A 24,998-nucleotide genomic window follows, 5' to 3' on the forward strand; every position below is an offset into this window, starting at 1 on the left:
ATGTGTTTGAATAAAGCTGTATATATGGTATCATGCCTGAATATTTTTAATGTAAGGGAAGGACTTCTCTTTTTCTTTTATGTTATTCTAGGTAAATGTCAGTAATAACAACATGCAATTTGGATGTAAAATAAAGTTTCAAATATTTTGTATATGTGATAGTTAAAAAATCTCAGGTATGATAGAAAGAACATCTCAGACTACAATATTTTCAGGTTGTTCCTTGGTTCATTCTGAATACAAATCAGATTGGCTAGGGAAAGACAACACAAAATGAATCACATGTTAAATGTCCCTTGTTCTTGTTTCATCATTTTCAGGATCATTGAAAGGCCTATAGCGCAAATTTCATTTCACGTCTCTGTGTCCTTGTACTCCATCTGTTATCCTCATTTCTCCTAAAAAGTTAGTGTCAAGACCATTTTCTGAGATGATGTTGAACCACTGTTTTGTCTAGTCCAGTCTTGCTGTTTCAAGCATTACTTCAATGGGACTTATTCTTGAAAACAATTCTTCATGATTCATTTTTTTTAAGCATAGACAAGGATTCAGACAGAGAGAGGACTTATTTATTTGGGCTGTGTTACTCAACTAGAATAATCAGATTTTTGTTTATCCCAGTCCCTGATTTTGCAGGACAGTGGCTTAAGATAGCACATCATTACTTTCAGTTCCATCACTTAATAGAAACCATCTGTGTTTTTATTTAGCCTCATTAATATAAAGGTCAGTCAGTAATGCTTTCTGTTCCACTGTCCGATAATGGAAAAATAAAAAAAACTTCATACTCTTATGCACTGAAAAGTGGGGCATAAAACTGTCTAAACAGAACAATGGTACTTTTACTTCAACGTTGTACTGGTACAAGTAGCGGTAGAAAGTCAGGATATTACAATAATGACATCATTGAGGAAAACAAAAAACAAAATGAAAAAACAACCAGGCAAAATTCACCCTGACTGGGGAAGGTCCATATTTTAGGACTGATGAAAAATCAGTATTATAGGTGCACTGAATTCAACTGCAGTTTGAAAGAAGTTAGATAAGATGTTGTCAAGTCATTTTGACACCTAATGTCCATGTTCTGTCTTGTGTGTATTTAAGCCTCCCAGCCATCTAGGACAGGTGAAGAATATTTGTAAGGGCTTGCTCACCTGCTTTTATTTATTTTATTTTATTTTATTTTATTTTATTTTATTTTATTTTATTTTATTTTATTTTATTTTATTTTATTTTGTTTTGTTTTGTTTTGTTTTGTTTTGTTTTGTTTTATCTTATCTTATCTTATTATTTATGCTTTCCATTTCTCTTCAGAACTTTGTCTCATTGCTTCCAAGTTAACTTCAGTGACAAAAATTATTAGTCAATTTGTAATCCATTTACGTTTTCTGAACAATTAACCAGTCGTATATGTAACTGTGAATGTGTCAGTCTCATCCTTTGGGATAAGAGTTGGTTTGAAATTAGTGAAATGACTCGCTATAACCTTTTCTTTAAGCTTTTGAGCTGGAAAAATATTTTTTGTTTGTTTGTTTTGTTTGAGTTTATTTTATTTACTCAGGTTTGTAGTCCTCAGCACTTCAAATTGCTATAAGCAGCTTCTTTGAGTTATGAATTTTTAATGTGTCCATACAAGTGTGCAACAATCAAGCACTACATTGCCATTTATAATAAATGTATTAGGACTTCTGGTCTTGTGAATAAGAATTAATTTCACTGTAGCATCTAGGATGATAAATTTTCTTGTTACAATTAAAATCATGATTGGCTACATAAATGTTGTCTTTTCAAGGGAATTTGTTTTGCTCTGTGCTACAGACTCCATTAACTTCTATGAACTGTAGGCTTACGCCCAGAGTATTTCAGTACCATGCGTATCAGAAGGTAATGGAGTAATATGTTCATTTTGAATTTCAAGTTTAAAAGAATTTATTTCATAGAGCAAATGAGTGTATATAAGATCTTACAGGACTCTCATGTTCCATAATACCTTTTTATCACATCCTTATTTTATTTTTTAAATTATTATTATTATTATTGATAATTTTATTTTATTTTATTTTTATTTTATCTTATTTTTATTTTATTTTATTTTATTTTATTTTATTTTATTATTTTATTTTATTTTATTTTATTTTATTTTATTTTATTATTTTATTTTATTTTTTTTATTTTTTTATTTTTATTTTCTACAATACCTAAAAGACAACTACCGAACTTCCCGTTTAAGAAATCTTTGCATGCTGAAAGTATCATATTACCATATTATCTCTACTCTGTTTAGCCTTGCTTTAAAAAATAAACAAACAAAGAAAAAACAATAGAAATAGAGGACATAGTTTTAAGTATTTGAATATTGGGGGGGGGGGGGGGAGAGGGCGAACTATTGCAGGGTTTTCTAACAACTGCTTTCACTGAGGACGTGAGAATTACATTTGTGTTGGCTGTGTATAAACATCGGACTTCCGATGAAAGAAAGGGGCTTTCTAAGTTGTAGTGTTGTCTCACTGGGATTGCAAGCAACATGTTTCTAACTCATAGCATAAATATTCAAATTTGTTTTCTTTTATTAATGGTTCTTAAAAGACTTAAAAAGACTTAAAAGACTTACAAACACTTAAATGTTTTTTTTAATCTGGTTATTTTCTGCCTCGGACATTCCTATGGAAGCCCTGTCTCAGAATCCAAATTATTATGTTTTCTCACATATAATTATTCATGGCCAGTTTATGTCTTTGCTTTCTTGCACCAATATTACTTGTTGGCTTTGAGATACCTTTTGTTGTTGTTGTTTTTTGTTTTTTGTTTGTTTGTTTGTTCCCACCAGGAGTACTTGCCACTGCAGCATAAAGATGTTAGTCATATCTTTTTTAAGATGTCAATTTGCTTGGCTGCACAAGCCAAATTCTTCTACTCTCTTTATGCCATGGACTCTTTGTTCCACTTGCCATCAGTACCACCCCACCTCCCTCCAAGAGCCTCTGTGTGTCTTCCACAACTAGCTGAACACAGACTTCTAGAGGAAGTTTACTAGGACAGTAAACTGTCCATCTTGTTGTGGCACCATCTTGGCACTGTTGTCTGTTGGTGACCTTGGCATTGTGAATGTGGAATTAAAGCAATTTTTCTTCTTATCCATTCCTTAAGCAGCTAAATTTTCATCTTTATGTATTGTATCTACAGGTTTCTGAGGTTTATGGCCAATAAATCTAGACAATCATCTCAGTCCTTTTGTCTAATCAGCATGGCTGTTGCCCTTCTGTTAGGCAGAGAAGCTATTTTCTACTGTAGCCACAGACTTGTAAGTGGTCTGATTCTTTAGCTGTCCCTATATGAAATGATGCTTTTATGTTAGATACAAAAACATGTTTCTATCACTTGTTTTCTTTCATCTACATTTGATAATTTGACATTTGCATAAGTTCAAGTAACTGTGATCTTTTATTTTTTATCATCTGTTCTTTTACTGAAGTATTTCTCAAATCTAACATCAACAAGTAAACCTCCTTACTGACATATATAGCTTTCCATAGCAGGTTTTTGTAGTCTTTGAATAGTTCTCTAATTTTCCTTAAATAAATTGACACAAAACCTTCTTAGTAATTTCTCTGCCCATTGTAACAAAGAAAAAGTTCTTGCCCAATAAGTAGGAGCTCTTATTCTACATAATGTAGTCTTTGAAAAAGTCAGTCATGTTTCTATCCCTAGAATTGAATATTTTTACAACACGCAACAGTTAGTAAATGTGTTAAATTCAAATATACCATCTGTCAGCTTTCACTATGTATACTCAACAATTGTTTAGCACTCATTTATTTTCTTAGGTTAATATTTATACTTTGTGTCAAGAAATCGATCCAGAAGGTTTCTTTTTCTTACCAGTACTGAGGTGGTTTTTACTGAATATTGTTTTGTATACTTTCAACTCCAGTGGGTATACGTTGTCATCTTAATATATATTTTCTGATATTGAGTGATATAATCTCTGTTGATTTGTTTATTGGTTGTTAACTAATGAAGACTATGTAATTCTTTCATCTTAAATATCACATATGAGCTTCTTTGATGCCCCTATCCAAAAATAAGATTGTGCTTACTTCAACTTCAGTAGAAATTTTGTCCCACCTTTTATCTATGCATTTTATCTGTTCTCTTTCTTTCTTATGGGATATCAAAGACCTTACAATCTTCAATATATTATTATAGTGGTCTTAAGGGATAGAGAAATACAGAGTATTTTCTGTATGAGGAATAGAAATACAAAATTATTGTGAGGTAGATGGAAACTGTACGGCTATGCATGAAAGCAGTAGAAAATCATGTGCTTGAATCAAGTTTCTAAATACACGGACTTATTTCTAGTTGTTTTTCCCTTTCTCTCTCACAGTCTCTCTGTATAATTATATCCTAACTCAAGCTATTGACCAGTTCTTTTACTACATACACTTTTACCTTATATATATCCATTAAGGATTTATGAATAAAGTCTATCTCAGTAACTGTAACTGAGGTATATAGCAAACTGAGGAATTAAAAAAGTTAAGATTTTAAGCAAAATCTTAAAAGAATCCAAACTTTAAAATGAAAATTTATAATTACGGTTATGTGATGATGATAGTGGATTCATGCAAGTCACCTAATTATTGTGAGTCCTGTGCAATGTTTGTCAATGCCGAGTAGATTAAAGATTGTTTTTTTCTTTCTTCTAATATTAATTCCCTTTGAGCAACGATATTCCTTTACAATCTCATGAGTAGCGAGCGCATTCTTCAGGTAAGAAGTGTAAGGCTGAGAAAAAGTTCAGTCATCATATAAGATGCCACAGAGCATCCCTATTTAAAGTTCGAGAATCCAGAATTTGCCAGCTTCAAGTAATATATTTCTTCAATGTCAAGAAATGTAGCTTACACTGTATCTTGCAGGTGTCTTACAAGTTAGCTTTGAAATTGAAAAGAAAGAGAGAAAGAGAGAAAGAGACAAAAGAGAGAAAGAGAGAAAGAGAGAAAGAAGAGAGAAAGAGAGAGAGAAAGAGAGAGAGAGAGAGAAAGAAAGAAAGAAAGTGAGAAAGAAAGAAAGAAAGAAAGAAAGAAAGAAAGAAAGAGAAAGAAGAAGAAAGAAAGAAAGAAAGAAAAGAAAGAAAGAAAGAAAGAAAGAAAGAAAGAAAGAAAGAAAGAAGAAAGAAAGAAAGAAAGAAAGAAAGAAAGAAAGAAAGAAAGAAAGAAAGAAAGAAAGAAAGAAAGAAAGAAAGAAAGAAAGAAAGAAAGAAAGAAAGAAAGAAAGAAAGAAAGAAAAAGAAGGAAGGAAGGAAGGAAGGAAGGAAGGAAGGAAGGAAGGAAGTAAGGAAGGAAGAAGGAAGGAAAAGAAAGAAAGAAAGAAAAGAAAGAAAGAAAGAAAGAAAGAAAGAAAGAAAGAAAGAAAGACAAAGAAGAAAGAAAGACAAGAAAAGAAGAAAGAAGGAAGAAGGAAAGAAAGAAAGAAAGAAAGAAAGAAGAAAGAAGAAAGAAAGAAAGAAAGAAAGAAAGAAAGAAAGAAAGAAAGAAAGAAAAGAAAGAAATAAAGAAAGAGAAATAAAGAAGAAGAAATAAGAAAGAAAGAAAGAAGAAAGAAAGAAAGAAAGAAAGAAAGAAAGAAAAGAAAGAAGAAAGAAAGAAAGAAAGAAAGAAAAAGAAGGAAGGAAAGAAAGAAAAAGAAAAAGAAAGAAAGAAAGAAAGAAAGAAAGAAAGAAAGAAAGAAAGAAAGAAAGAAAGAAAGAAAGAAAGAAGAAGAAGAAAGAAAGAAAGAAAGAAAGAAAGAAAGAAGAAGAAAGAAAGAAAGAAAAAAGAAAGAAAAAGAAAAAGAAGGAAGGGAGGAAGGGAGGAAGGGAGGGAGGGAGGGAGGAAGGAAGGAAGGAAGGAAGGAAGGAAGGAAGGAAGGAAGGGAGGGAGGGAGGGAGGGAGGGAGGGAGGAAGGAAGGAAGGAAGGAAGGAAGGAAGGAAGGAAGGAAGGAAGGAAGGAAGGAGGGAGGGAGGGAGGAAGGGAGGGAGGAAGGGAGGAAGGGGAAAGGGGGGAAGGGGGGAAGGGGGGAAGGGGGAGGGAGGAAGGAGGGAAGGAAGGAAGGAAGGAAGGAAGGAAGGAAGGAAGGAAGGAAGGAAGGAGGAAGGAAGGAAGGAAGGAGGGAGGGAGGGAGGGAAGGGAAGGAAGGAAGGAAGGAAGGAAGGAAGGAAGGAAGGAAGGAAGGAAGGAAGGAAGGAAGGAAGGAAGGAAGGAAGGAAGGAAGGAAGGAAGGAAGGAAGGAAGGAAGGAAGGAAGGAAGGAAGGAAGGAAGGAAGGAAGGAAGGAAGGAAGGAAGAAGGAAGGAAGGAAGGAAGGAAGGAAGGAAGGAAGGAAGGAAGGATAATTTCCATTCCTGTAACCTTTGAAATCATCTTTACATGCCGAATGCCACTAGCTCAGCTGATGTCTTTCTTTTGCTTGGGAAAGCCAGTGAATCATCTTTGTTTAATATATGTTGAACAGATTTGCAATTTGCACACAGTTTATATTGTTGTAAGTCCAAATGTTAGGTATATTTATTTTTATTCTCTTCAGAAACTGTCCATTTCATTAAGACCCTTTGGCCAAATAATAATAAAGGCAACTATAATTTATCATTGTAATCCATCAAAAGTCTCCAAAATTACTTTCTTATATGCTCAGGGATAATTCCAAAAAACAGTTGCTTAAGCTAGCTATATTCAAATACTGAACTGACAAGCTACTAACTCTAGTCCCAGTTTAGTAAAAGACTTCAGGACAAGTCTACCTTGAAGCACATACCTAGATCTCTGGCATCTCACCTAGACATGGGTACTTAAAGGTATGTTCAAATACTGTCTTCCACCTTGCCATCTACTGACCTATGTCAGATTGAAATATCTATTTATCTGAAATATCTATTTATTCTGGAGAACTGAACTACCATTTCTTCAAACTCTTTTCATGAATCAAAATCTAGTTTTCTACTTTTACTCAAATTATATCAGTTTGGTGACTGTCTATTTAGCCAATATTGTAAACCTAAGATAGCCTTAGGGAAGATAAGTTTATTCACTAACTCACTGTTTTCCTTTGTTATATTTCCTTTATTATATTCTGCTACAATAAATTGAGTTTTTGTATGTGTTAGAATGACATTTTCTGTGCTATTCTTCTTTTTTTTTTAATTTTAATTTTTAATTTTAATTTTAAAAGATTTTAATTTTAAAAGATTATTTTGACCTGGCAATTCATTATCTTTCAATTAGATTTTATACATTTGCACCGTCTGCCTTTCCTTTCCCATTTAACTAAAAACAAAACAAAGCAAAAAAAGCTTGTTTGCTGGAAATTGCATATTATCTATAAAAATATATTTTTAATTTATTAATGCAAAGTGATACTTAAAGCTACTTTCAAAGTTGGCATTTATGATTACTAAATGAAGACCACTGAATTCCTTAACTCTTCAGGTCTTCCTAAAATGTAAATTTTGTTTTTCAAAGTGGTTCCACTGTAGTCCAATGTTTGTTTAACTAGTATAATCTTATGCATAAAAGCATTGTCTACAACTTCACACAATGCAGAAAAAATTCAGTTTAACGGACCAAATTCTTTTCTAGTTTCAAGATGAGATTCTAATCATATCATTGATATTGGATACAGGGTCAGATGTGTTAGATTTAGTCTGGCATTCTGCTCTGCTATGATATTCCCAATCTAATGCAGGAGTATTTTGCAATTGTTAAGGACTGAGAACTTTTCACTAGGAATATATTAGTAATTCATAAATAAATCAAGTGATACTACTGGCAGCAAAATTACATCTGCTTACGTTTTCAGTTTCTTAAAAAAAAACAAACAAACAACTATGGTATCATAAATACCACAAATACTCAAATACACAAATATATTTTGAAATCAAGAGATCTGGTGCCCTCAAATTATTCTTGCTCTGAAGACTCTACTCAGTTATGTCATATGTACTTAGCATGACAAAAGCACAGTCTGTAACTCACTAGATAAATGAGAGTATGACAATAGTGTTTCCTCATATAGATTTGCAGATGAGAATTTATATTCAGTGAGACAAAATGTCTGAGTCTGAGCTACACAATCTAAAATGGACTCTATTAAAGAAAATTTGTAACGTTTGTGGTAGTAAGATCTACCAAACAACTGAGAATACAATCTGAAAGGAAGGAGAATCATTGCAAAACTAAAAATAAGTAAGCAAATGCTTTTGATCAATACTTTAAAATATTGCTTCAGAGATCATTATACATTAGAGATGCAGAAAGGATATTTGAATACTTTGATGTCGAAAGACTACAGTGTGATTTTTGTTAAGAAAGATTGCTTGAGACACGAGAAAGATGATGAGAAAAGAAATGCCAAATATTTTCTGAGAATTCAAAAAAACTGATGCTATAGCACATCCATTGTTAAAAATCTGTGGTAGCATGACAGAAGCAGACAGCGTGAAATGTGTTATTCTGGTCACATATCAGTCCCCTCGATGACACTGAGAAGCCAGAAGATGTTGTGTAACAGGACTTACAAACATCATTTGCCAGATGTTATCTGATAGTTGAAGCTCAAGAGACAATGTTATCAAATCTGCTGGCTTCGGTATGTGGGTTAATAAAAGATCATATGATACCATTTCTTGACTTTTTCCTTTCCTTTTTTTTTCCTGTAGCTCATTTCTAAACCCGATGTTGAAATTAGTATTAATAGAGAATGCAGCAAATTATTATCAAAAGTATTTTCTTCTATAATGATTATCTGATTTTATGGATTACGGCTATCAACTGCTATCAACTACAAAGTTCATGCTAAAATTATGCAAAATAAGAGTGGTGGTTTTTTTTTTTCATTTTTTTTAAATAAAATGCATACTGGTGTAGTAGTTTAAAAATCAGATTTGGATAATTTGAATTTCTTTAATTGTTTATGCTCTCCCCACAATGAAAATTTTTAGCAGTAATAGAGTTATTTGTATTCTAGAATGTTTCATGTCAGTGATATTCCAATATATGTATATTATATCAATGATCTACTAAGTGCTTTTAAATTAAATGTTTTATTTAGAGTTGGTTTTTTTTTATCACTAAAGCTTTAAATGACTCTTTCAAATCAAGCTAGGAAAAATCCTGCCGTTTGGCAGCCAGAAACTTGATCTGGTCAAATGAAATTTAATTATTGCCTGCCTGGATAAGCAGCTGACCCATACATAAAAATCCTGAGTACTGTGACTTATGATCATGTCTGACCTGTTGCTGACAGAGAAAACTGTTCTGATATCTCATTTTTTTTTCTAAATATTACCATATCAGTGGACGAACTGGAGAATTTCTAATCAGTACTCGGTTTGTTGTTCTTTTCCCAGTCTCTTTATCCAGTTAATGGCAATATTGAATATTGTATGAGGTAGACACAAGGGCCTATGAACACTGCTGTTCTGGTTTCAGCTGGGATAGATAGAGTTAATTTTCTTTCTAGTAACTGGTATGGTACTGTGTTTTGGAATTAGGATGAGAATAATGCTAATGACACACTGATATTTTAGTTGTTGTAGAGCAGGTCTTACACTTAATCAAGGACTTTTCAGCCTATTGTGTTGCCCTGCCAGTGAGGTGGCTGGGGGTACACCAGGAGATGGGAGGGGACACAGCCAGGACAGCTGGCCTAAACTGGCCAAAGGGATATTCCATGCTATATGGTGTCTTACTGAACAATAAAACTTGGGGGAGTTGGCTAGGGTGGGACAGACATCCTCTGCTCAGGAACAGGCTAAGTGTTGGTCAGCAGGTGGTGAAAATTGTGTATCGCTTGATTTTATGATTATTTTATCATTGTAATTAACAATTATTGTTTTTATTTTCCTTTCCTTTTTCATCCTATTAAACTATCTTTACCTCAACCCAAGAGCTTTAACCTTAACCTCCCACCCCCCCGACCCCTCCCCCACCCCCCCCATTCTCTCTCCCATACCACTGGGTAGAGGGGAGTGAGCAAATGGTTGTGTGGTGTTTAGCTGCTTGCTGGGTTAAACTGCAACAGCTGCCTTTCCAAAGTGTCCTTCAATGGATCACAATGGCTTTTTAATATTGAATGCAATGCAGAAGACCAGTTTTCATTCTTTGCATGATACTGAGCTAGTCAATCAATGTAATATCCAATCTACCAATTTCTAAATTCATATCATGTTGTGGGCCTAAACCTGTTTATGTTAGAATGAATATAAAAACTGTTAGCAAATCCAGTGGTAATCAAATTATTGCTTCAGACTGTTAGTCTTTAAAGAAAGAAGAAAAACATAAAATCTGTTTTCATGGAAAGTATAATTTTTTTAATCTAAATTCCCAAGCTATGACAACAGAATTTTAAATTATGTAATAAGGTATGTTGAATATAATCATTGTTTAGCCTGACTAAGAGTGAGTGGGGCTTCTGTGGTAAGGAAAACCAGATGTAACTTTTTTTATTTCATTAGACATGAATCTAAATCTGTTTAAACTCTAGATTACAGATCTCCAGTTATCCACAGACCCTTCTTTTTTTTTTTGTTTTCTTCATGTTTATGACAAACAAGTTTCAGAATCATTTAGTGAACATTGAGCATGTGCCATAAATGATACTCAGAAGAACATGCAATTCATTACAAGGATCTTGTTTAAAGAGAAAGTTTGAAATGCTGAGGACACTGATTTAGAATTTATCACCTTGCTAATTTTTTCATGTGGCTATATGGCAAAACGTGGCTTACTGTTACTGATGTACAAAACTTTTTATTCATTAATTTAAGTGGAAAACATTTGGGGATAGGATTAATATGAATTATGTTTGTTTTAGTCAAATACATAGTAAAGCATACAGTAGGGTTCTCCTCTTCAAAATAATAGAAGTCTCAACTGCCCTGGTGTCTTGTTTCTAACAGATTATGTCTACGCTATATCACTATTAGCAACTAATCATGGTTTGGATTTTACTCTGGCACTTTAATTGTCTGAAGTGGGATCAAAATGATCTATCCAAACAAAAGAGAATGTCATTCATGAAGTTGTAACCAACAGAAAGCAGCTGAACTGTAAGGCAAAAACCTAGCTGTAAATCCTTAGGTAGAGAAAGACTTATCAAAGTGTTTTCCTCCTGGAATCTCAGGAGAAGCTGAATTTCATAATGCTGGGAAGAGTGGAAGGATTATTGCTCTCTTCTCATATATTAGTTATATCCTTTAAATATCTAGATTTTATCCTGTATAATGAAATGTAAAATTCATAATTATTTGGGTAATTTAAGTAGGAATTCACAATTTAACACACACAGCCTTCTTTCTGAGAACTGGACTATCCTGAAAATCTTCCTGCTAAAGAAAACTTCTACACTGTGCTGTTAAAAAGATAATGAAGGAAAAGACAGTAAAAGAATATCTCCAAGGCATCTCAGAATATTCTGCATCTAAAGCTCATGAAAACCCATCTTCACATCCTGTAGAGAAGGCTGTGTAAATTTGGGAAAACTGCTGGGGTCAATAGCTCAGTGCTCCCTGCAGGAAAATGATTTCTAGGCAATAAACCTCCAAAAAACAGCTGAAAGAAAAGCAAAACTGGTATCACCGAAAGCTATACTGTTATGTGTCCTGGGAGGACAGGACAGAAGACTGTTTTTTTTTTTTTTCCCTGAAGATGTTTCTTGGACTTGGTGCTGATATGCTTCCCTCAGCAATTCCTTGAGTTGCTGGGCTTTTAGAGTTCTTCTTATTTGATAAAAGTGGATGTTGCATCATCTGTGGTAGGCATACACAACAGCAATTAGCGTTAATGATTTGGTTTAATAAATTATATATATTTTTTTCCTTTAGAAACAGTGCATTCAGGCTCCAGTGAAGTAGGGTGAAAATCTAGAATTCTTCCTTTGTGTTAAATGTCTACAGATTTCTACTCTATTTTAAAAAAACATCCTGTGACATTGGCTTTTGGAATCATAAAAATATTTTATTATAGGAGAGCTCTACAATATATTTCATCCACTAACTTCCCAAAATCTTGAAGCTGCACAGTGAACTAATGAAAGGCTCTGTACTATGGCTATTTCACCTTCCATTCTAAGGATCATATTTTCAAGAGTATTGTGTCTATTTCTTTTTTTCTAGTATCTTATAAGGCCAGATGATTAAACAATCTGTTGTTTTCGCAAACACAGCTCGATTCCCATTCTCATAAGCTTATTCACTTTAACAAAAGTACACCTGGTGCTTTGCTAGGCAGTAAGAGAAAAATATTGGGAAACAGAAAGAGATCTCCTGTTAAAGTGGAAGTTGAACTGTTCACACATGAGAACTAGAGGAGACACTTGTGGTTCTCATGAAAGATGAAGTTATCTCCATAAAAATGACGTAACCTATGTGCCATAGCTGGCATGGACAGCTACAGCAAGGGGTTGTCAGGTAGTGTTAACACTATGCTGATATTTCTGTCTGTATTGGAAACGTGTCTTACTGTGTGGTCAGCTACAGGTGATTCAGTACTACTTGAAGTAACACAAATAATATATTCTGTTGAATATAATAGCTGAAAAAGGTGAAGCTCTTCAAAATAATTGGGGATGTTGTAGTGAGTGTATTTGTTCTGGGTTAAAAAAAAATAAGGTAAATACAAGGAAGGCCTTTCTCTTATGATAAATTCACAATGGTTACTTTATATTGCAAAATTATTCCTTTAAGTTCCCTTTCTCTCCTGGTAAATCTACACAGTGGACTGTTGTAGCAATAAGAGCTTATTTGAAAAGATTATGCACAGTTATGCAGAGGTAGCAAGCAAAAAACATGTAAATTGATTCAATCTGAAAAAGTAACACTTAGCAACCAGTTGTGGCTAAACCTTCTGAGTCATTTTTCCCTATACACTGCAGAGAGAAATGAAAGTATTATTTTCTTGGAGTCATCTTTAACATATCTGAAACTGAAAGTATTATTTTCTTTAGAGTCATCTTTAACAAATTAGTGACACAAACCCTAAGCCTTGATATTATTATGATGACATTGCATAACTGGGCCATATTTAGTATTCAACATCACTTATGAAAGGCTCTGTGGCACTTTTATGTTGTACCTCTTTCTTCCTAGTGAAGTTTAGACACAATTAGTCAATCACAGGAAGCCACTGAGATATTGTATTGGGATGACACATATGCAGTACTGCTCTTGATGACTGACAGTCAGTCCTGCACTTTGTCAGCAGAGATTGCTTGGCTGCTATTCTCAGATAGATTGGGCTCCTGAACTCATTCATTCTTGTTTCACACACTTCTGGGCAACTGGCAGATAAAGGTATATGCAGCCCCTGAAACATATACAGCCACTGTGCTGCATGATGGGAGTCTGATTCCTAATTGGGGCATCCAGGAGCTAGTACAAATATTTAACATAATAAAAATTATCTGCCAAATAATCCCACCCAGATCATCAAGGACCCCAGACTTCCTGTTTCCATTGAGCAGTCTCAGAGTATATTGTTGCCCACTACTGCTCTCCTTTATAGAGTAGGTCTATAATGCAGTATCAAGAAGTTCTTCCCACTTTTGGAATTTAGCTGCACATATTGAACAGTCCAAACACTGTTTGAGGACATGACCTATGAGCCCTCTCACCTTCCAGCATGGTTCCTTGGTTCCTGTCCATACAAAATTTACAGTGGAGAAAGAACCTGCTCTAAATAGGTGACAGAGCAGACAGGGGAAGGAAGCAGGCAAGATATCAAGCAAGATATCAAGCCTGCCATTGTGTACACAAAAAGAGAAATCTAAATTCAATCTCTGTATTCATGTATTCTTTTCTAGTAGAGTTCATTCAGGCCATTTCTTGTCTAAGTATTTTGACCAATCTTAGCAAGATGCTACATAAAGATATAGATTTTATTTTTCTGATGATATTGCTTTTTCATTTCCAAAATGGTGTCAAAGAAACAAGTATTAACTTTTGGTATAAAAATGCCTGGCTCTTGTTAACACATGCAATATTTCTCATCTCAGGTCGCCATGGTAGTGAAGTTTGTATATCAGTATAATATACCAGTTACAGCCTACAGATACTTTGCTTGTCAATATGAACTAAGATCAGTAAATATGACATTAGAAGAATTAAAAAACAAAACAAAACAAAACAAACAAACAAACAAACAAAACCTCTGGGAGGAAGTCTGTGTTACTTCAACAATACTACAATACTATAAGGACTCAAATTGAAGTAGCTAGGGTAAGTGTATTGTATTTTTCCGTGATTTTTTAAAATTATGATTTTACATCCCCTACTGCTTGCAGCTTTTATTTATAAAATTTCTTCCTAAGAAAAATAGTACCTGTGTACTTTACTGTGAATCAGATCACCTAACACATGACAAAGTAGTCTCTCCTGATGGAACTACATCTTCAAAAACAGAGAGAACTTCTCCAGAGCATTCTTTCAACTTACTTAGTTTCACATGACTTCCTGCTGATGTAGGACTTTAAGGTGAAAAGTTAAGAGTCTTAGTCACTTCTACATAAACACTTATTGCCTTTAAATTCTTTCATGACTCTGCTGAGGAGTGAACAATATACAAAGCATTGTTTTAGATTATAAATATGTAGCCTCCAAAACATCTGTCATCGCTCACAATATTTTTCAAAAAAAAAAAAAAAAAAGTACACAGAAAACAAATAGCAAATGTAGCACATACTCTTGCCAGATAGAATTATTATAGAACTGTTTTTTCAGGGTGTAGAGCAAACTATATGTTTTCTTTTAAGATCTTGTTGTATCTTTAATACAGATATAGACATATTAATTGAAGTTTCAATAAGACTACAGAGCTGAAAATATTCCTTGGAACAAATTTCCTTTTCAGCTGACAAGACAACAGTTTTTATTTATTTTTATGTGTCTACACCACTTAGTACTTTTGTACCACTTAACACTTTTCCCTCACTCTCTCAACAGAACATTTAAGTCCCCTTGCTTGTACACCACAAAATGTTTACTTGTAGACTTTTTTTTTCCTATTTTATAATTATTTTTGTGATTCTTTAGCATATTTCAATACTTTAAAAATCTTTTGGTCATCATCCAATCTTTGCATTGCATCATCAAATACTAGAAGACAACCACATAAAATAACTTAGAACAATCCTGCCCTTTTTTTCTGAGTTCTGCAAGCTCTGCTTTTACAGAAAATCACCACTCAAGAATGCAGGACTGACTTAAGCTCCCAGAAATAATTGTAAAATTTACCTGGTTTCATAAACTTGAAAATAAATAACTAGTGGCTTGCTAAATATTGCAGTTCTGCTTACTTTTCCACAAGCATTTGCATGTAAAATCAGGTCTTTGATAAATTCTATGATAGGCAACAATGTATGTGCATTAAAATTCCTTAGATATTAATAGAATGACGCTTGAGTGACTATTTCTAGTTAGTCGAATACAGGAAAATGAAAAGATATATCTATAGCTGTCTGTTCAGTAAATGAAATTGAATATTTTCCTTATTTAGCAAATAAGGTTTCTACATACTGTGAATATTTTTGGTATACACCATTAAAAATGTAGTTTTTGTATTCAAAAACAACATCAACTTGCTTATGTTTCAAACATCAGCTCTCTATACCATATAGTTTGATCAAATAATTCCTTCTTCTCTTATTTATAGAAAAAAAATCTATCAAAATGTCTCACAATTTAATTGCAAAACAGGTTTCATATCCGCACCAGGATTCTGTGGCACACATTTCCTTCATCTTGACTTCTGACCATACATTAATTGTTCATACTCTTCAATATGTATACTTTATTCAGACACAAACAATCCCATGAAATTAAGTAGATCCTAGACCCAAGATATTCTAAGAAATACCAAGTTAATCACCACATGACTTGAAACAAATTCTACCAGACTGAGTCTGCCTTTTGACAGAGATTTGTCTAACATATGCTATTACTTTAGATTTATATTTTGACTAGGAATATCATTGTCAGCCACTTTTGGTGTTTAGTTACTACAGTATCACAGAATGATGGAGTTCGAAAGGGACCTCTGGATCATTTGGTCCAACCTCCTGCTCACCAGGGCAACCTAGGGCAGACTTCCCCGGGACCATGTCTAGGCAGTTTTTGAATATATCCAGGTAGATCTACAACCACTCTGAGCAACGTTTTCCATTTCTCCATCACCTGCACAATAAAGAAATATTTCCTCATGTTCAGAGGGAACCTACTGTATTTCAGGTTGTGCCTGTTGCCTCTTGTCTTGCAATTGGTCACCACTGATAAAAGCCTGGCTCCCTATTCTTTGCAAACTCCCTCCAGCTATTTATATACTTAGAGGAGGTCTCACCTGAGCCTTCTCTTCCCCAGGCTGAACAGTCCGAAGTCTCTCAACCTCTCCTCATAAGAGAGATGTTCCAGTCCCTTCACCATCTTTATGTCCTTTCTCTGGACTCTCTTCAGCATCTCTGTAGCAGTTTTGTATTGGGAAATTGAATATTGGACACAGTACTCTCGGTGTGGCCTCAGCAATGCTGAGTAAAGCTTTCTTGGTAGCAAGAGCACCTTTCTGACTCGTGTTCACTTGTTGTCCACCAGAACCCAGTATGTACTAGTGCCTGGGGCTGTTCTACCTCAGGTGAAGATCCATGAATATCTTGTTGAACTTCATGAGATTCCTGCCAGACCATTTCTCTGGCCTGTCAAGGTTCCTCTAGATGGCACCATTGACCATCTGGTGTATCCACTACTCCCAGCTTTGTGTCCTCTGCAAACCTGCTGAGTATATGATCTGCACCATCTTCCAGATCATTAATGAAGATGTTGACCAGAATTGCAGCCAATATTGTGCTCTGTGGTATATAAGTAGTTACTATTCTCTAACTAGACTTTGTGACACAGATCACCATCGTCTGGGCCTGGCTGTTCAGCCACCTCTGTTTCCTCATCCAGCCCATTTTTTACAAATTAAGGAAATCTATAGATTATCATAATTTTCTCCTTGGGCCACTGAATTTTCTTGTTCTGCTTGTTTGTCAGTAACTCTAAATAGCCTGACACATATTTCTACATCTCATAATATTTTTCAAATGTAATTCTGTGCTTCACAGAGACCTTACAGGAAAACTTGTGTTAACTAAACATTTCAGGAATCTATTATTTGTAGAATGGGTTGTAATATATCACCAAAGGGAATTTCTGGATACCCTTTTTTGTTTCTTTGTTTGTTTTAAAAGAGATATTCAATGTTGAAACAAAGAATACCAGAATTTATTTTGGCTGCAAGGTCTTCCGTTTACATAACTTTTACACATTTACACGTTTCTTACATAAATCCCGTTTTACAGATTTCATTTAATGAGACAGATCCCCACTTAAAAATAAATAAATAAATAAATAAATAAATCCATGTACTGCAGTCTTCTCAAGACTTATTACCTCTTGTTTTTCCTTTCTCATTATAGGTGATCAATCTTATTTTTCACAACAAAATTTTTCTGACTTGGGATTCTTCCCTAATGGAACATACTTTTCATTAGGTGCAAAAGAAAAGAATATCTGGCTATCAGAAGATCTAGACAGTCAGTATTTAGATATCATTAAAAGGTTTCTGACTCAGCCAAACTGATAATAACAATTTGATTGAATCACATACAGAAGAGCTGCTAAAGTATAATCTATTTAATGGTAGATTAGTTCAAAACCAGACATTTGTTTTGGCAATATGCTTAAACATGGTAGAAATCTCAGTATTTCTCATAATGCCTTACTTACAAATTGTTGCTTTTATTATAATAATACTGGTTATTAATGTGTAATAAAGCATGTTATACACTTTATTGCATTATCACTCTCAAAATCACAGAATCAAAGAATCATTAAGGTTGAAAAAGGCCTCCAAGATAATCTGGTCCAAATGCCCCCCCTACCACCAATATTACACACTAAACCATGTCTCTAAGTACCACATCCAACCTTTCCTTAAATACTCGCAGGGACAGTAACTCCACCACCTTCCTGGGAAACCTGTTCCAATGCCTGACTACGCTTTCTGAGAAGAAATTTCTCCTAATTTGCAACTGAATCCCCCCTGGCGCAACTTGATGCTGTTTCCTCTAGTCCTATCACTAGTTACCTGTGAGAAGAGGCCGACCCCCAGCTCCCCACAACTTCCTTTCAGGTAGCTGTAGAGAGCCATAAGGTCTCCCCTAAGCCTCCTCTTCTCCAGACTAAACAACCCCAGCTCCCTCAGCCGCTCCTCACAGGACTTGTGTCCCCGGCCCTTCACCAGCTTTGTAGCCCTTCTCTGGACACACTCCAGGGCCTCGATGTCTTTCTTGTACTGAAGGGCCCAAAGCTGAACACAATACTTGAGATGCGGCCTCACCAGAGCTGAGTACAGGGGAACGATCACCTCCCTGGTCCTGCTGGCCACACTATTCCTGATGCAAGCCAGGATGTCATTGGCCTTCTTGGCCACCTGGGCACACTGCCAGCTCATGTTCAGGTGAGCATCAAGCAACACCTCCAGATCCTTTTCCTCTGCATAGCCACTCTCCCCCAAGCCTGTAGCATTGCATGGGGTTGTTGTAGTCAAAGTGCAGGACCTGGCATTTAGCCATGTTGAACCTCATCCCATTGGTCTCTGCCCATTAATCCAGCCTGTCCAGGACCCTCTGCAAATGCTGAATGGTTGTAAATGCAGCTGAGTACTTGCATGTCCACTAGATCTACCATACTTCTAGAATGTTAACAGATTTTTGTACTTCTCTTTGATTTTGTTATAACAGTAGTGTTAAAAAAAATGGGAACATATATTCAGATTTGTTTTGTGGGTTAAATTACATGATTACACTTCAAATTTATTAAGTTTCTTGAAGGAAGATATTTTGCAAATTAGTTGTAAATAGTAAAACAGCAGCTAGAATGAGTTTTGCATCTAGAACACAAATTTATCCCCCCTCCCCTTTTTTTACTTTGACTTCTATGAATTCTGTTTATTTCCAGTTTATTATAAGTTTTCAAAATTATAGCATTTTTTTATTATTTTTATTACCAAAATATTCTTACCAGTCTTGGAGAGCCAAAGACTTCCCCCTCTGTTTCTGTCATTATTTTTACCAAAAATAGAGAAGGAAGCTTTCTAATACAAATCATCTCAACTCTCTAGGGAACACGGGTGGGCAGCCTCAATTTCTCATGGACTTTGTACTTAGACTTACCTCCCCAAGCACTGTGTAATGACACAAGTCTATCTCCTGTGTGTAAACCTTCAGAGCTATCTGGCCTGCACACCTTGGCAAAGGGTTAATGTACACTAATTGTAAGATATGCTCAGACTTAGAAACCTCAGAGCAAAAAGTCATTCATGTTTTCTTTCTGACATGCAGTCTGCCTCCAACATTCTCCACATCCCTACCACCCCACCCCCAATCCTTATTTCTAATATGTCAAGTAAGACCAGTAAATCAGCAAGGATTCTTGCTATGAACACTCCTATCTATGAAAAGCCTTTCATATGGGAGAAATCCCGTCAGAACTTTTTTCTCCCTCTTTCCTCCTCTCTACTTTGTAAATGTGGTGGAGTGTTTTGAGTAGATCAGACTGATCCCTGTAAACTCAGACTAGAAGAAATGCGATGGATACACTAGACATGGTTTGGATATTATTTTGAACCAGTGAAGTGTACTTCCTTTAAACATCTTGCTTTCAGCAGTAGATATCAATATCTGAGTACATTAACAGAAATATCTAATTACATTTAGTGTTGTTTATTATCATATCTATCTGCTGATCTATAAAACTCAATAGCAATTAATACTAATTGCCTACTAAATTATATTTGCAGTCCCTTAAGTTAATGAGTATTTAGTCAAGACTTATATTGCGCCACTGTAAGAGGAAAACTGGGAAATAAAAAAAGTAGCAGCCTGGTTATAACAAGACAGTTTTAAAAGGTGATTTTATAACTCTGCTTTTGACAACATATCCTCATTGTTCAGGCTAAAATTGCTGTTCTTGCTCATAAGACACTAGACTTTGTTTTTCATGATATTATTTGGTTATAATTGTTACTGTGCAGACTAAACAAAGGTTAAAGGGGAACAGCAGGTTTTGCTGTTTTGGTTTGGTTTTACTCCAGTTGATTTCCTACTGCCAGACTCATTGTTTTTATAGCTTTGGATACGTTGAGTCAATCCTGAAGCAATAAGATTGAGTTCTATGAGTATATTCTATAGCTCAAACTCGACCTTCATTTTCTTTTTGTGCAATCCTTTTGAGGCCTGGGTGGAATGTGGCCCAGGAGAAGCTTGATGCAGAGTGTTTGCAAGTAAATGTTTAACATTGATTTCAGAAGACCAGATCCTGCCAAATTTCAAGAAAAAAAAACTAAAGAGCGGTGGATTTCTTTTTTGTTCTCTTTCCCATGAAGATCGGGAAAATAACACAGAATTTTCATGTTAAATAGCATAATAGTGCAAGAGATAAAAACTCCAGAAAAGACTAGTCTATTTTGAGGAGATAATTGAAATAATTTAGCCCCTTTCACATTTCTGGTTTGGGGCAACATATTCAAACTGCAGCAACATTTTATGAAATGTTGATTTGTCTATGGATAGCTGTTTATTGAGCCATAGATCCATGACCAAACTCATTTCATATAAGAGTTATATCTGGCTATAAAGGCATAATACAAAGCATCTCAGACAATAAATATTAACGTTTATCTTATCAAAAATAACACATGTATTAGACTTATTACCTTGTTAACACAGTAAATTCCATGGTAAATTCTTATGATATTTATTCCTGGAATACCAAATGGATTCCTCTGAGAAAGAAAGAGACTCCTCATTGTTGGTAGAGATGGTAGAGTATTCATAACCACAGAATGAAGTTGTGTTATAATAATGCTGTAAAATAAGCAAAGGGTTTCTGAATGGATTTGTAAATATATCTTTTTCATTAGACTGATATCTCTAATTTAACTGATGTTAAAATATAATGTGGGTAGCTGTGTGATGTTCTTGCTTTCTAGTGTGTACAGATTTTATTTTATTTTTTAATTCATTCCTCTGAAAGAGTGAGACAGAGAAAATTGTGACAAAAATTTTCAAAGCAGGATTTCATAATGGAAAAATATAAGAACTTTGCATGATAGTACCAACACTTTCTGCATTAATAATTAGTGCTATAGTTTTTAAACCTGTTGCAAAAAACCAAGTCACATTCAAAAGAAATAAATGTATAATTATATCACTGAAGTGTCCAATTTTACATTGACATTATATACAAGATATTGAACAAAACTAATTTTCTCTTTCTCAATTTTCAAGATCCCGATTTTAAGGACCTTGGAGTTTTGAAACCATTGCCAGGTTGGTATATTGGTTCTTCCTAAGACTTGGAAGCTTTTGCATTCTGTTGTAGAAAATATTTTTGTTTGCTGTTCAGGATTCATTTTTCTGGTATTTTGTTATTTAGTTTGTGAGTTTGAGATGGGAGGACCTGAAGGAATTGTGGAATCTGTACAAATTGTCAAAGAAGGAAAAGCTTCTGAAACTGAAGCAGTAGACTGTAAATGGTACATCAGAGCACCACCCAGATCCAAGGTCAGTCCTTTGTCCACTTGCTGATTTGCCACTTAATTTAAGAAATTGACTTTTCTAATATGCTGTGCATTTCTTAGTACAGACAGCTCTTGTTTAATAACTTTACAGCTTGAACTTGTAAACTGTTCTTTCCTTCTGCCGTTGAAAGGTAATTTGTCACCTCAATCAAAATAACCCTCTTTCTCTATAAATAATGACGTGGGCAGCATTAATGTGCTTTTTGTGCCATAAGTAATTTTCTTAAATTCATCTTTAATTTTGCTCATATATTTAAAGAATCAGTGTGTTTAGTTAAGTGGGAGGTGATCTTACCTAACATAGAGACTATTAATGGAAAACTGCTGGGTCCCTAAGATCATCGCTGTTTCTCATCTGGGAATGGTGAAAATGGAACCAAGGTAAATTAATGTTCCTATGTACAAGGTCTTTAGTTCCTTTGTTTCAGAACCACTGACAAAAAGAGAGAGTGTTCTTGTTTCTCTCCCACTGCGATCAGCAAAAGAGGTCTTTGTAACACAGAGGACAGTGCTGCAATGAATTTAATGATTTTTTTTTTTTTTGATTTTGTTTGAGTTCGTCTCTTATCCATGGCTTATCAGTTATTATTTGGATTAATTGTTGCTGGCTATACTACTGTTTCTCCTCTCTGTAGTTGGAACAGCTCTGTGCTCCCACCTACTTTCATTTATTATGCTAAAGACAACTCCCCAGTATATTTTTACTCTCTGTCTTTTATTGGACTAGAAAAGTTTTGCAAGGTATAATTTTTATATCCACTAATCTCTGGATCTTTAAACAGGTATGGTTTTTGTGTGTAATCCCAGAGCAGACTGTACTGAATATATTAGACTGTTCCAGCACTGAATAGTGAATAAGCAAGATGAAGGGTTTCCAGTAGAGAAAAATGCATTAGTATCAAAATTTTTTCTGTTGTGAAAGTTTAGGTGTTGAACAGTTGGCTCATAAGACTAGAGATAAATTATTTCCAGAATAAGTTTTAGTCTCATATTTTTTACTTTTGGAAAAATCAATATTCATAAAAGTTTCCAATTAAGTAGATGAAGTTTCCAGAGTAAGTGACTATACATGTGAAATGACTGGACTAATTTATCAGTATTGCACGTTATATACTTAGATATTAGTTGGTAAGAAAACTGATAAACACATTATTAAAATATAGATTCAGTACAATTAAATAAGCTAATAAAATTCCCCCACAGTTTTAATTCCAGTCTGTGCTTAGTCGGTCAGATAATGTCATCATGACATTCTTACTTGATCTAACTCTAAAGTGCCACATGATTTAAAGTCCTCCTAGAAATGTCATATTTATTTATCTGTAGGATTTATCCACAGTTTAGTCCTGATGTAAAAGAGCAATATATGTAGCCACATAACTGTAACCACAACGTTTAACAGAAGTATGCCACACTACTACTGTCAATAGATGGTTTGTTCCTTGTGAATAGGTTACTGTGTGAATTTTTGTACTTGGATTTAGCTGTATTTCATCTCAAAAAGCATAGACTAGCTAAAGAGTATCTGGAAGGGAAAGCAATGAGAAAATTGTAAAAGGCATGAGGAAAGACCAAAAGTTTTTAAATATCACATTAAGGTTTTAGTGAAGGAGGGTGTTATGAGAAAGTATCTTAAATGTTTTAATAATGAGGAAGGGCTGCTCAGATGTCCATGGCTCAGAGAAGTCATGGTTCTGCACTGGAAAAAGGTAGATTCTGGTTAAATGTTAGGGGAAAAAAAAAAAAAAGTAGGGAGTGGATTATAAATGATTGGTTAAGGAGGTTTGTTCAGCCAGTATTGCTAACATTGTTAAAGTGGAGGTAAAATAAATAAATAAAGATAAATAAACAAATAAATATGAGACAAACATTACTAATCTTACCTTTAGAAAGAGGGGTGGGCTGGGTCATCTCCTGAAGAATCTTGTTGTTCCCGTCTTACAGAATTCCCTGGATAAAAACATAGAACAATATAACAACACATAAATCAGCGTTTCCTAACATGAAAATGAAAGCTTTTTTGGTAAGGTAGGAAAAAAAACCAATTTTGAAGCCTTGATTCAGTTTGAAGGACAACTAGTTTAGCATTTGAACTTTATTAGTCTGTTTTTCATATACACACATATATATGTGTGTTTATATACACAAACATATCTATGTCCATGGTGTTTTCACACTGGGAATATTTGAAAATATTCAGATATTAAGGAACAAATTAGTAGATAATTTTTGAAAAAATCATGAAAGAAGTAAGATCTATGTTAATCTTATTTATAGGTCTGAATTCTGTTGTCCATATTTTACAGTCAGCTTCCTTTGTGCTTATCTACCCTTGAATTAATGACATATTCAGTACAATGTCAGTGACATCATTCTAATTTATAGCAGCTTCCACCTATGAAAACAGGCTTTCCAGCTAGGAACAGTAAGAACTCAACAACTGTCTTAATATCTACATGCTCCTGTACTCTGAGCTGTACAGTTTGTTACTGGGAACTATGCCTAAAAGGTCAGTGTTTCTCAGACAGAATTTGGGTTGGATCCTTACATTTTAGTTTCTTAAACTGTGCTAGAGTCTGAGCTGTTTGCAATTTCATTTGGCTTAAGCTCATCTAATCTAAACTCTCTGCAGAAGGAAGATACAAGTCCATTCCATGGTTTGCAATTTCAGATTCAAGCCTAGTGTGAGCTCAACATGTATGCAATGAGATCAGTCAGGGTGTATGAACTTGAGAGCTCTAAGCCTGAACTTCAACCTGACACTCTGGGTATAACATTGCTGCTACTCTCAGAAAGCTAGAGTGGGACAGAGAACAGTACATTTCTTGCACATGCTTAAAATACTGAGTCATCACAGATCACCTTGTAGCACAAAAATTAAAATGCTGAAAATGCATGCAGAACTGAAACTTTCTGGAAGTGCAGAAGACAGCAGAACGCAGCTAAAACACAACTTCAATCTTCATGCAGACTTGCAGCCTTATTTTTGATACTGACGGATTGCAAAGCATGTGATTAGTGCATTCATTTGAAGTCAATTCCTGCTGAGTAAGATAACTGTGAACCTGGAGTTCAGAAATACTGGGGGTTCTGTACTACATGTAGAAGTAGATTTCAATCAATAGAGAACAAGACTGGCAAATAAAGAAGAGAGCTGCTGACTGAATGTGTCAACCTACTCGGAACAATAAAGAGGTAAAAGAACCTCTCCATTCCAAGATACTTGGCCCTTCACTGCAAAACAAATGCCAAAAGATAAATTAGATAAGTTTATTGCACTGGGATTTCAAAAACTTTGGAATCATCATTGGCTACAGCTGTGGATAAACAAAGAATCCTTTATTTGTGAAT

The 24,998-nt window shown here is 34.7% G+C and overlaps 1 protein-coding gene across 2 annotated transcripts in view; it reads left to right on the plus strand.

The window, feature by feature from the left end:
• Window positions 1-24,998, plus strand: part of NETO1 (neuropilin and tolloid like 1) — an 86,420-nt gene that overhangs the window by 18,780 nt on the left and 42,642 nt on the right. For both annotated transcript variants that reach the window (XM_080580588.1, XM_080580589.1), the window contains exons 5-6: window positions 21,355-21,396; window positions 21,503-21,630. In XM_080580588.1, the coding sequence (XP_080436714.1) occupies window positions 21,355-21,396; window positions 21,503-21,630 (170 nt within the window). The remainder of the gene's footprint in view (window positions 1-21,354; window positions 21,397-21,502; window positions 21,631-24,998) is intronic.

This window comes from Anser brachyrhynchus, assembly GCF_964034855.1.
Source record: "Anser brachyrhynchus genome assembly, chromosome: 2".
NCBI classification, from domain to species: Eukaryota; Metazoa; Chordata; class Aves; order Anseriformes; family Anatidae; genus Anser; species Anser brachyrhynchus.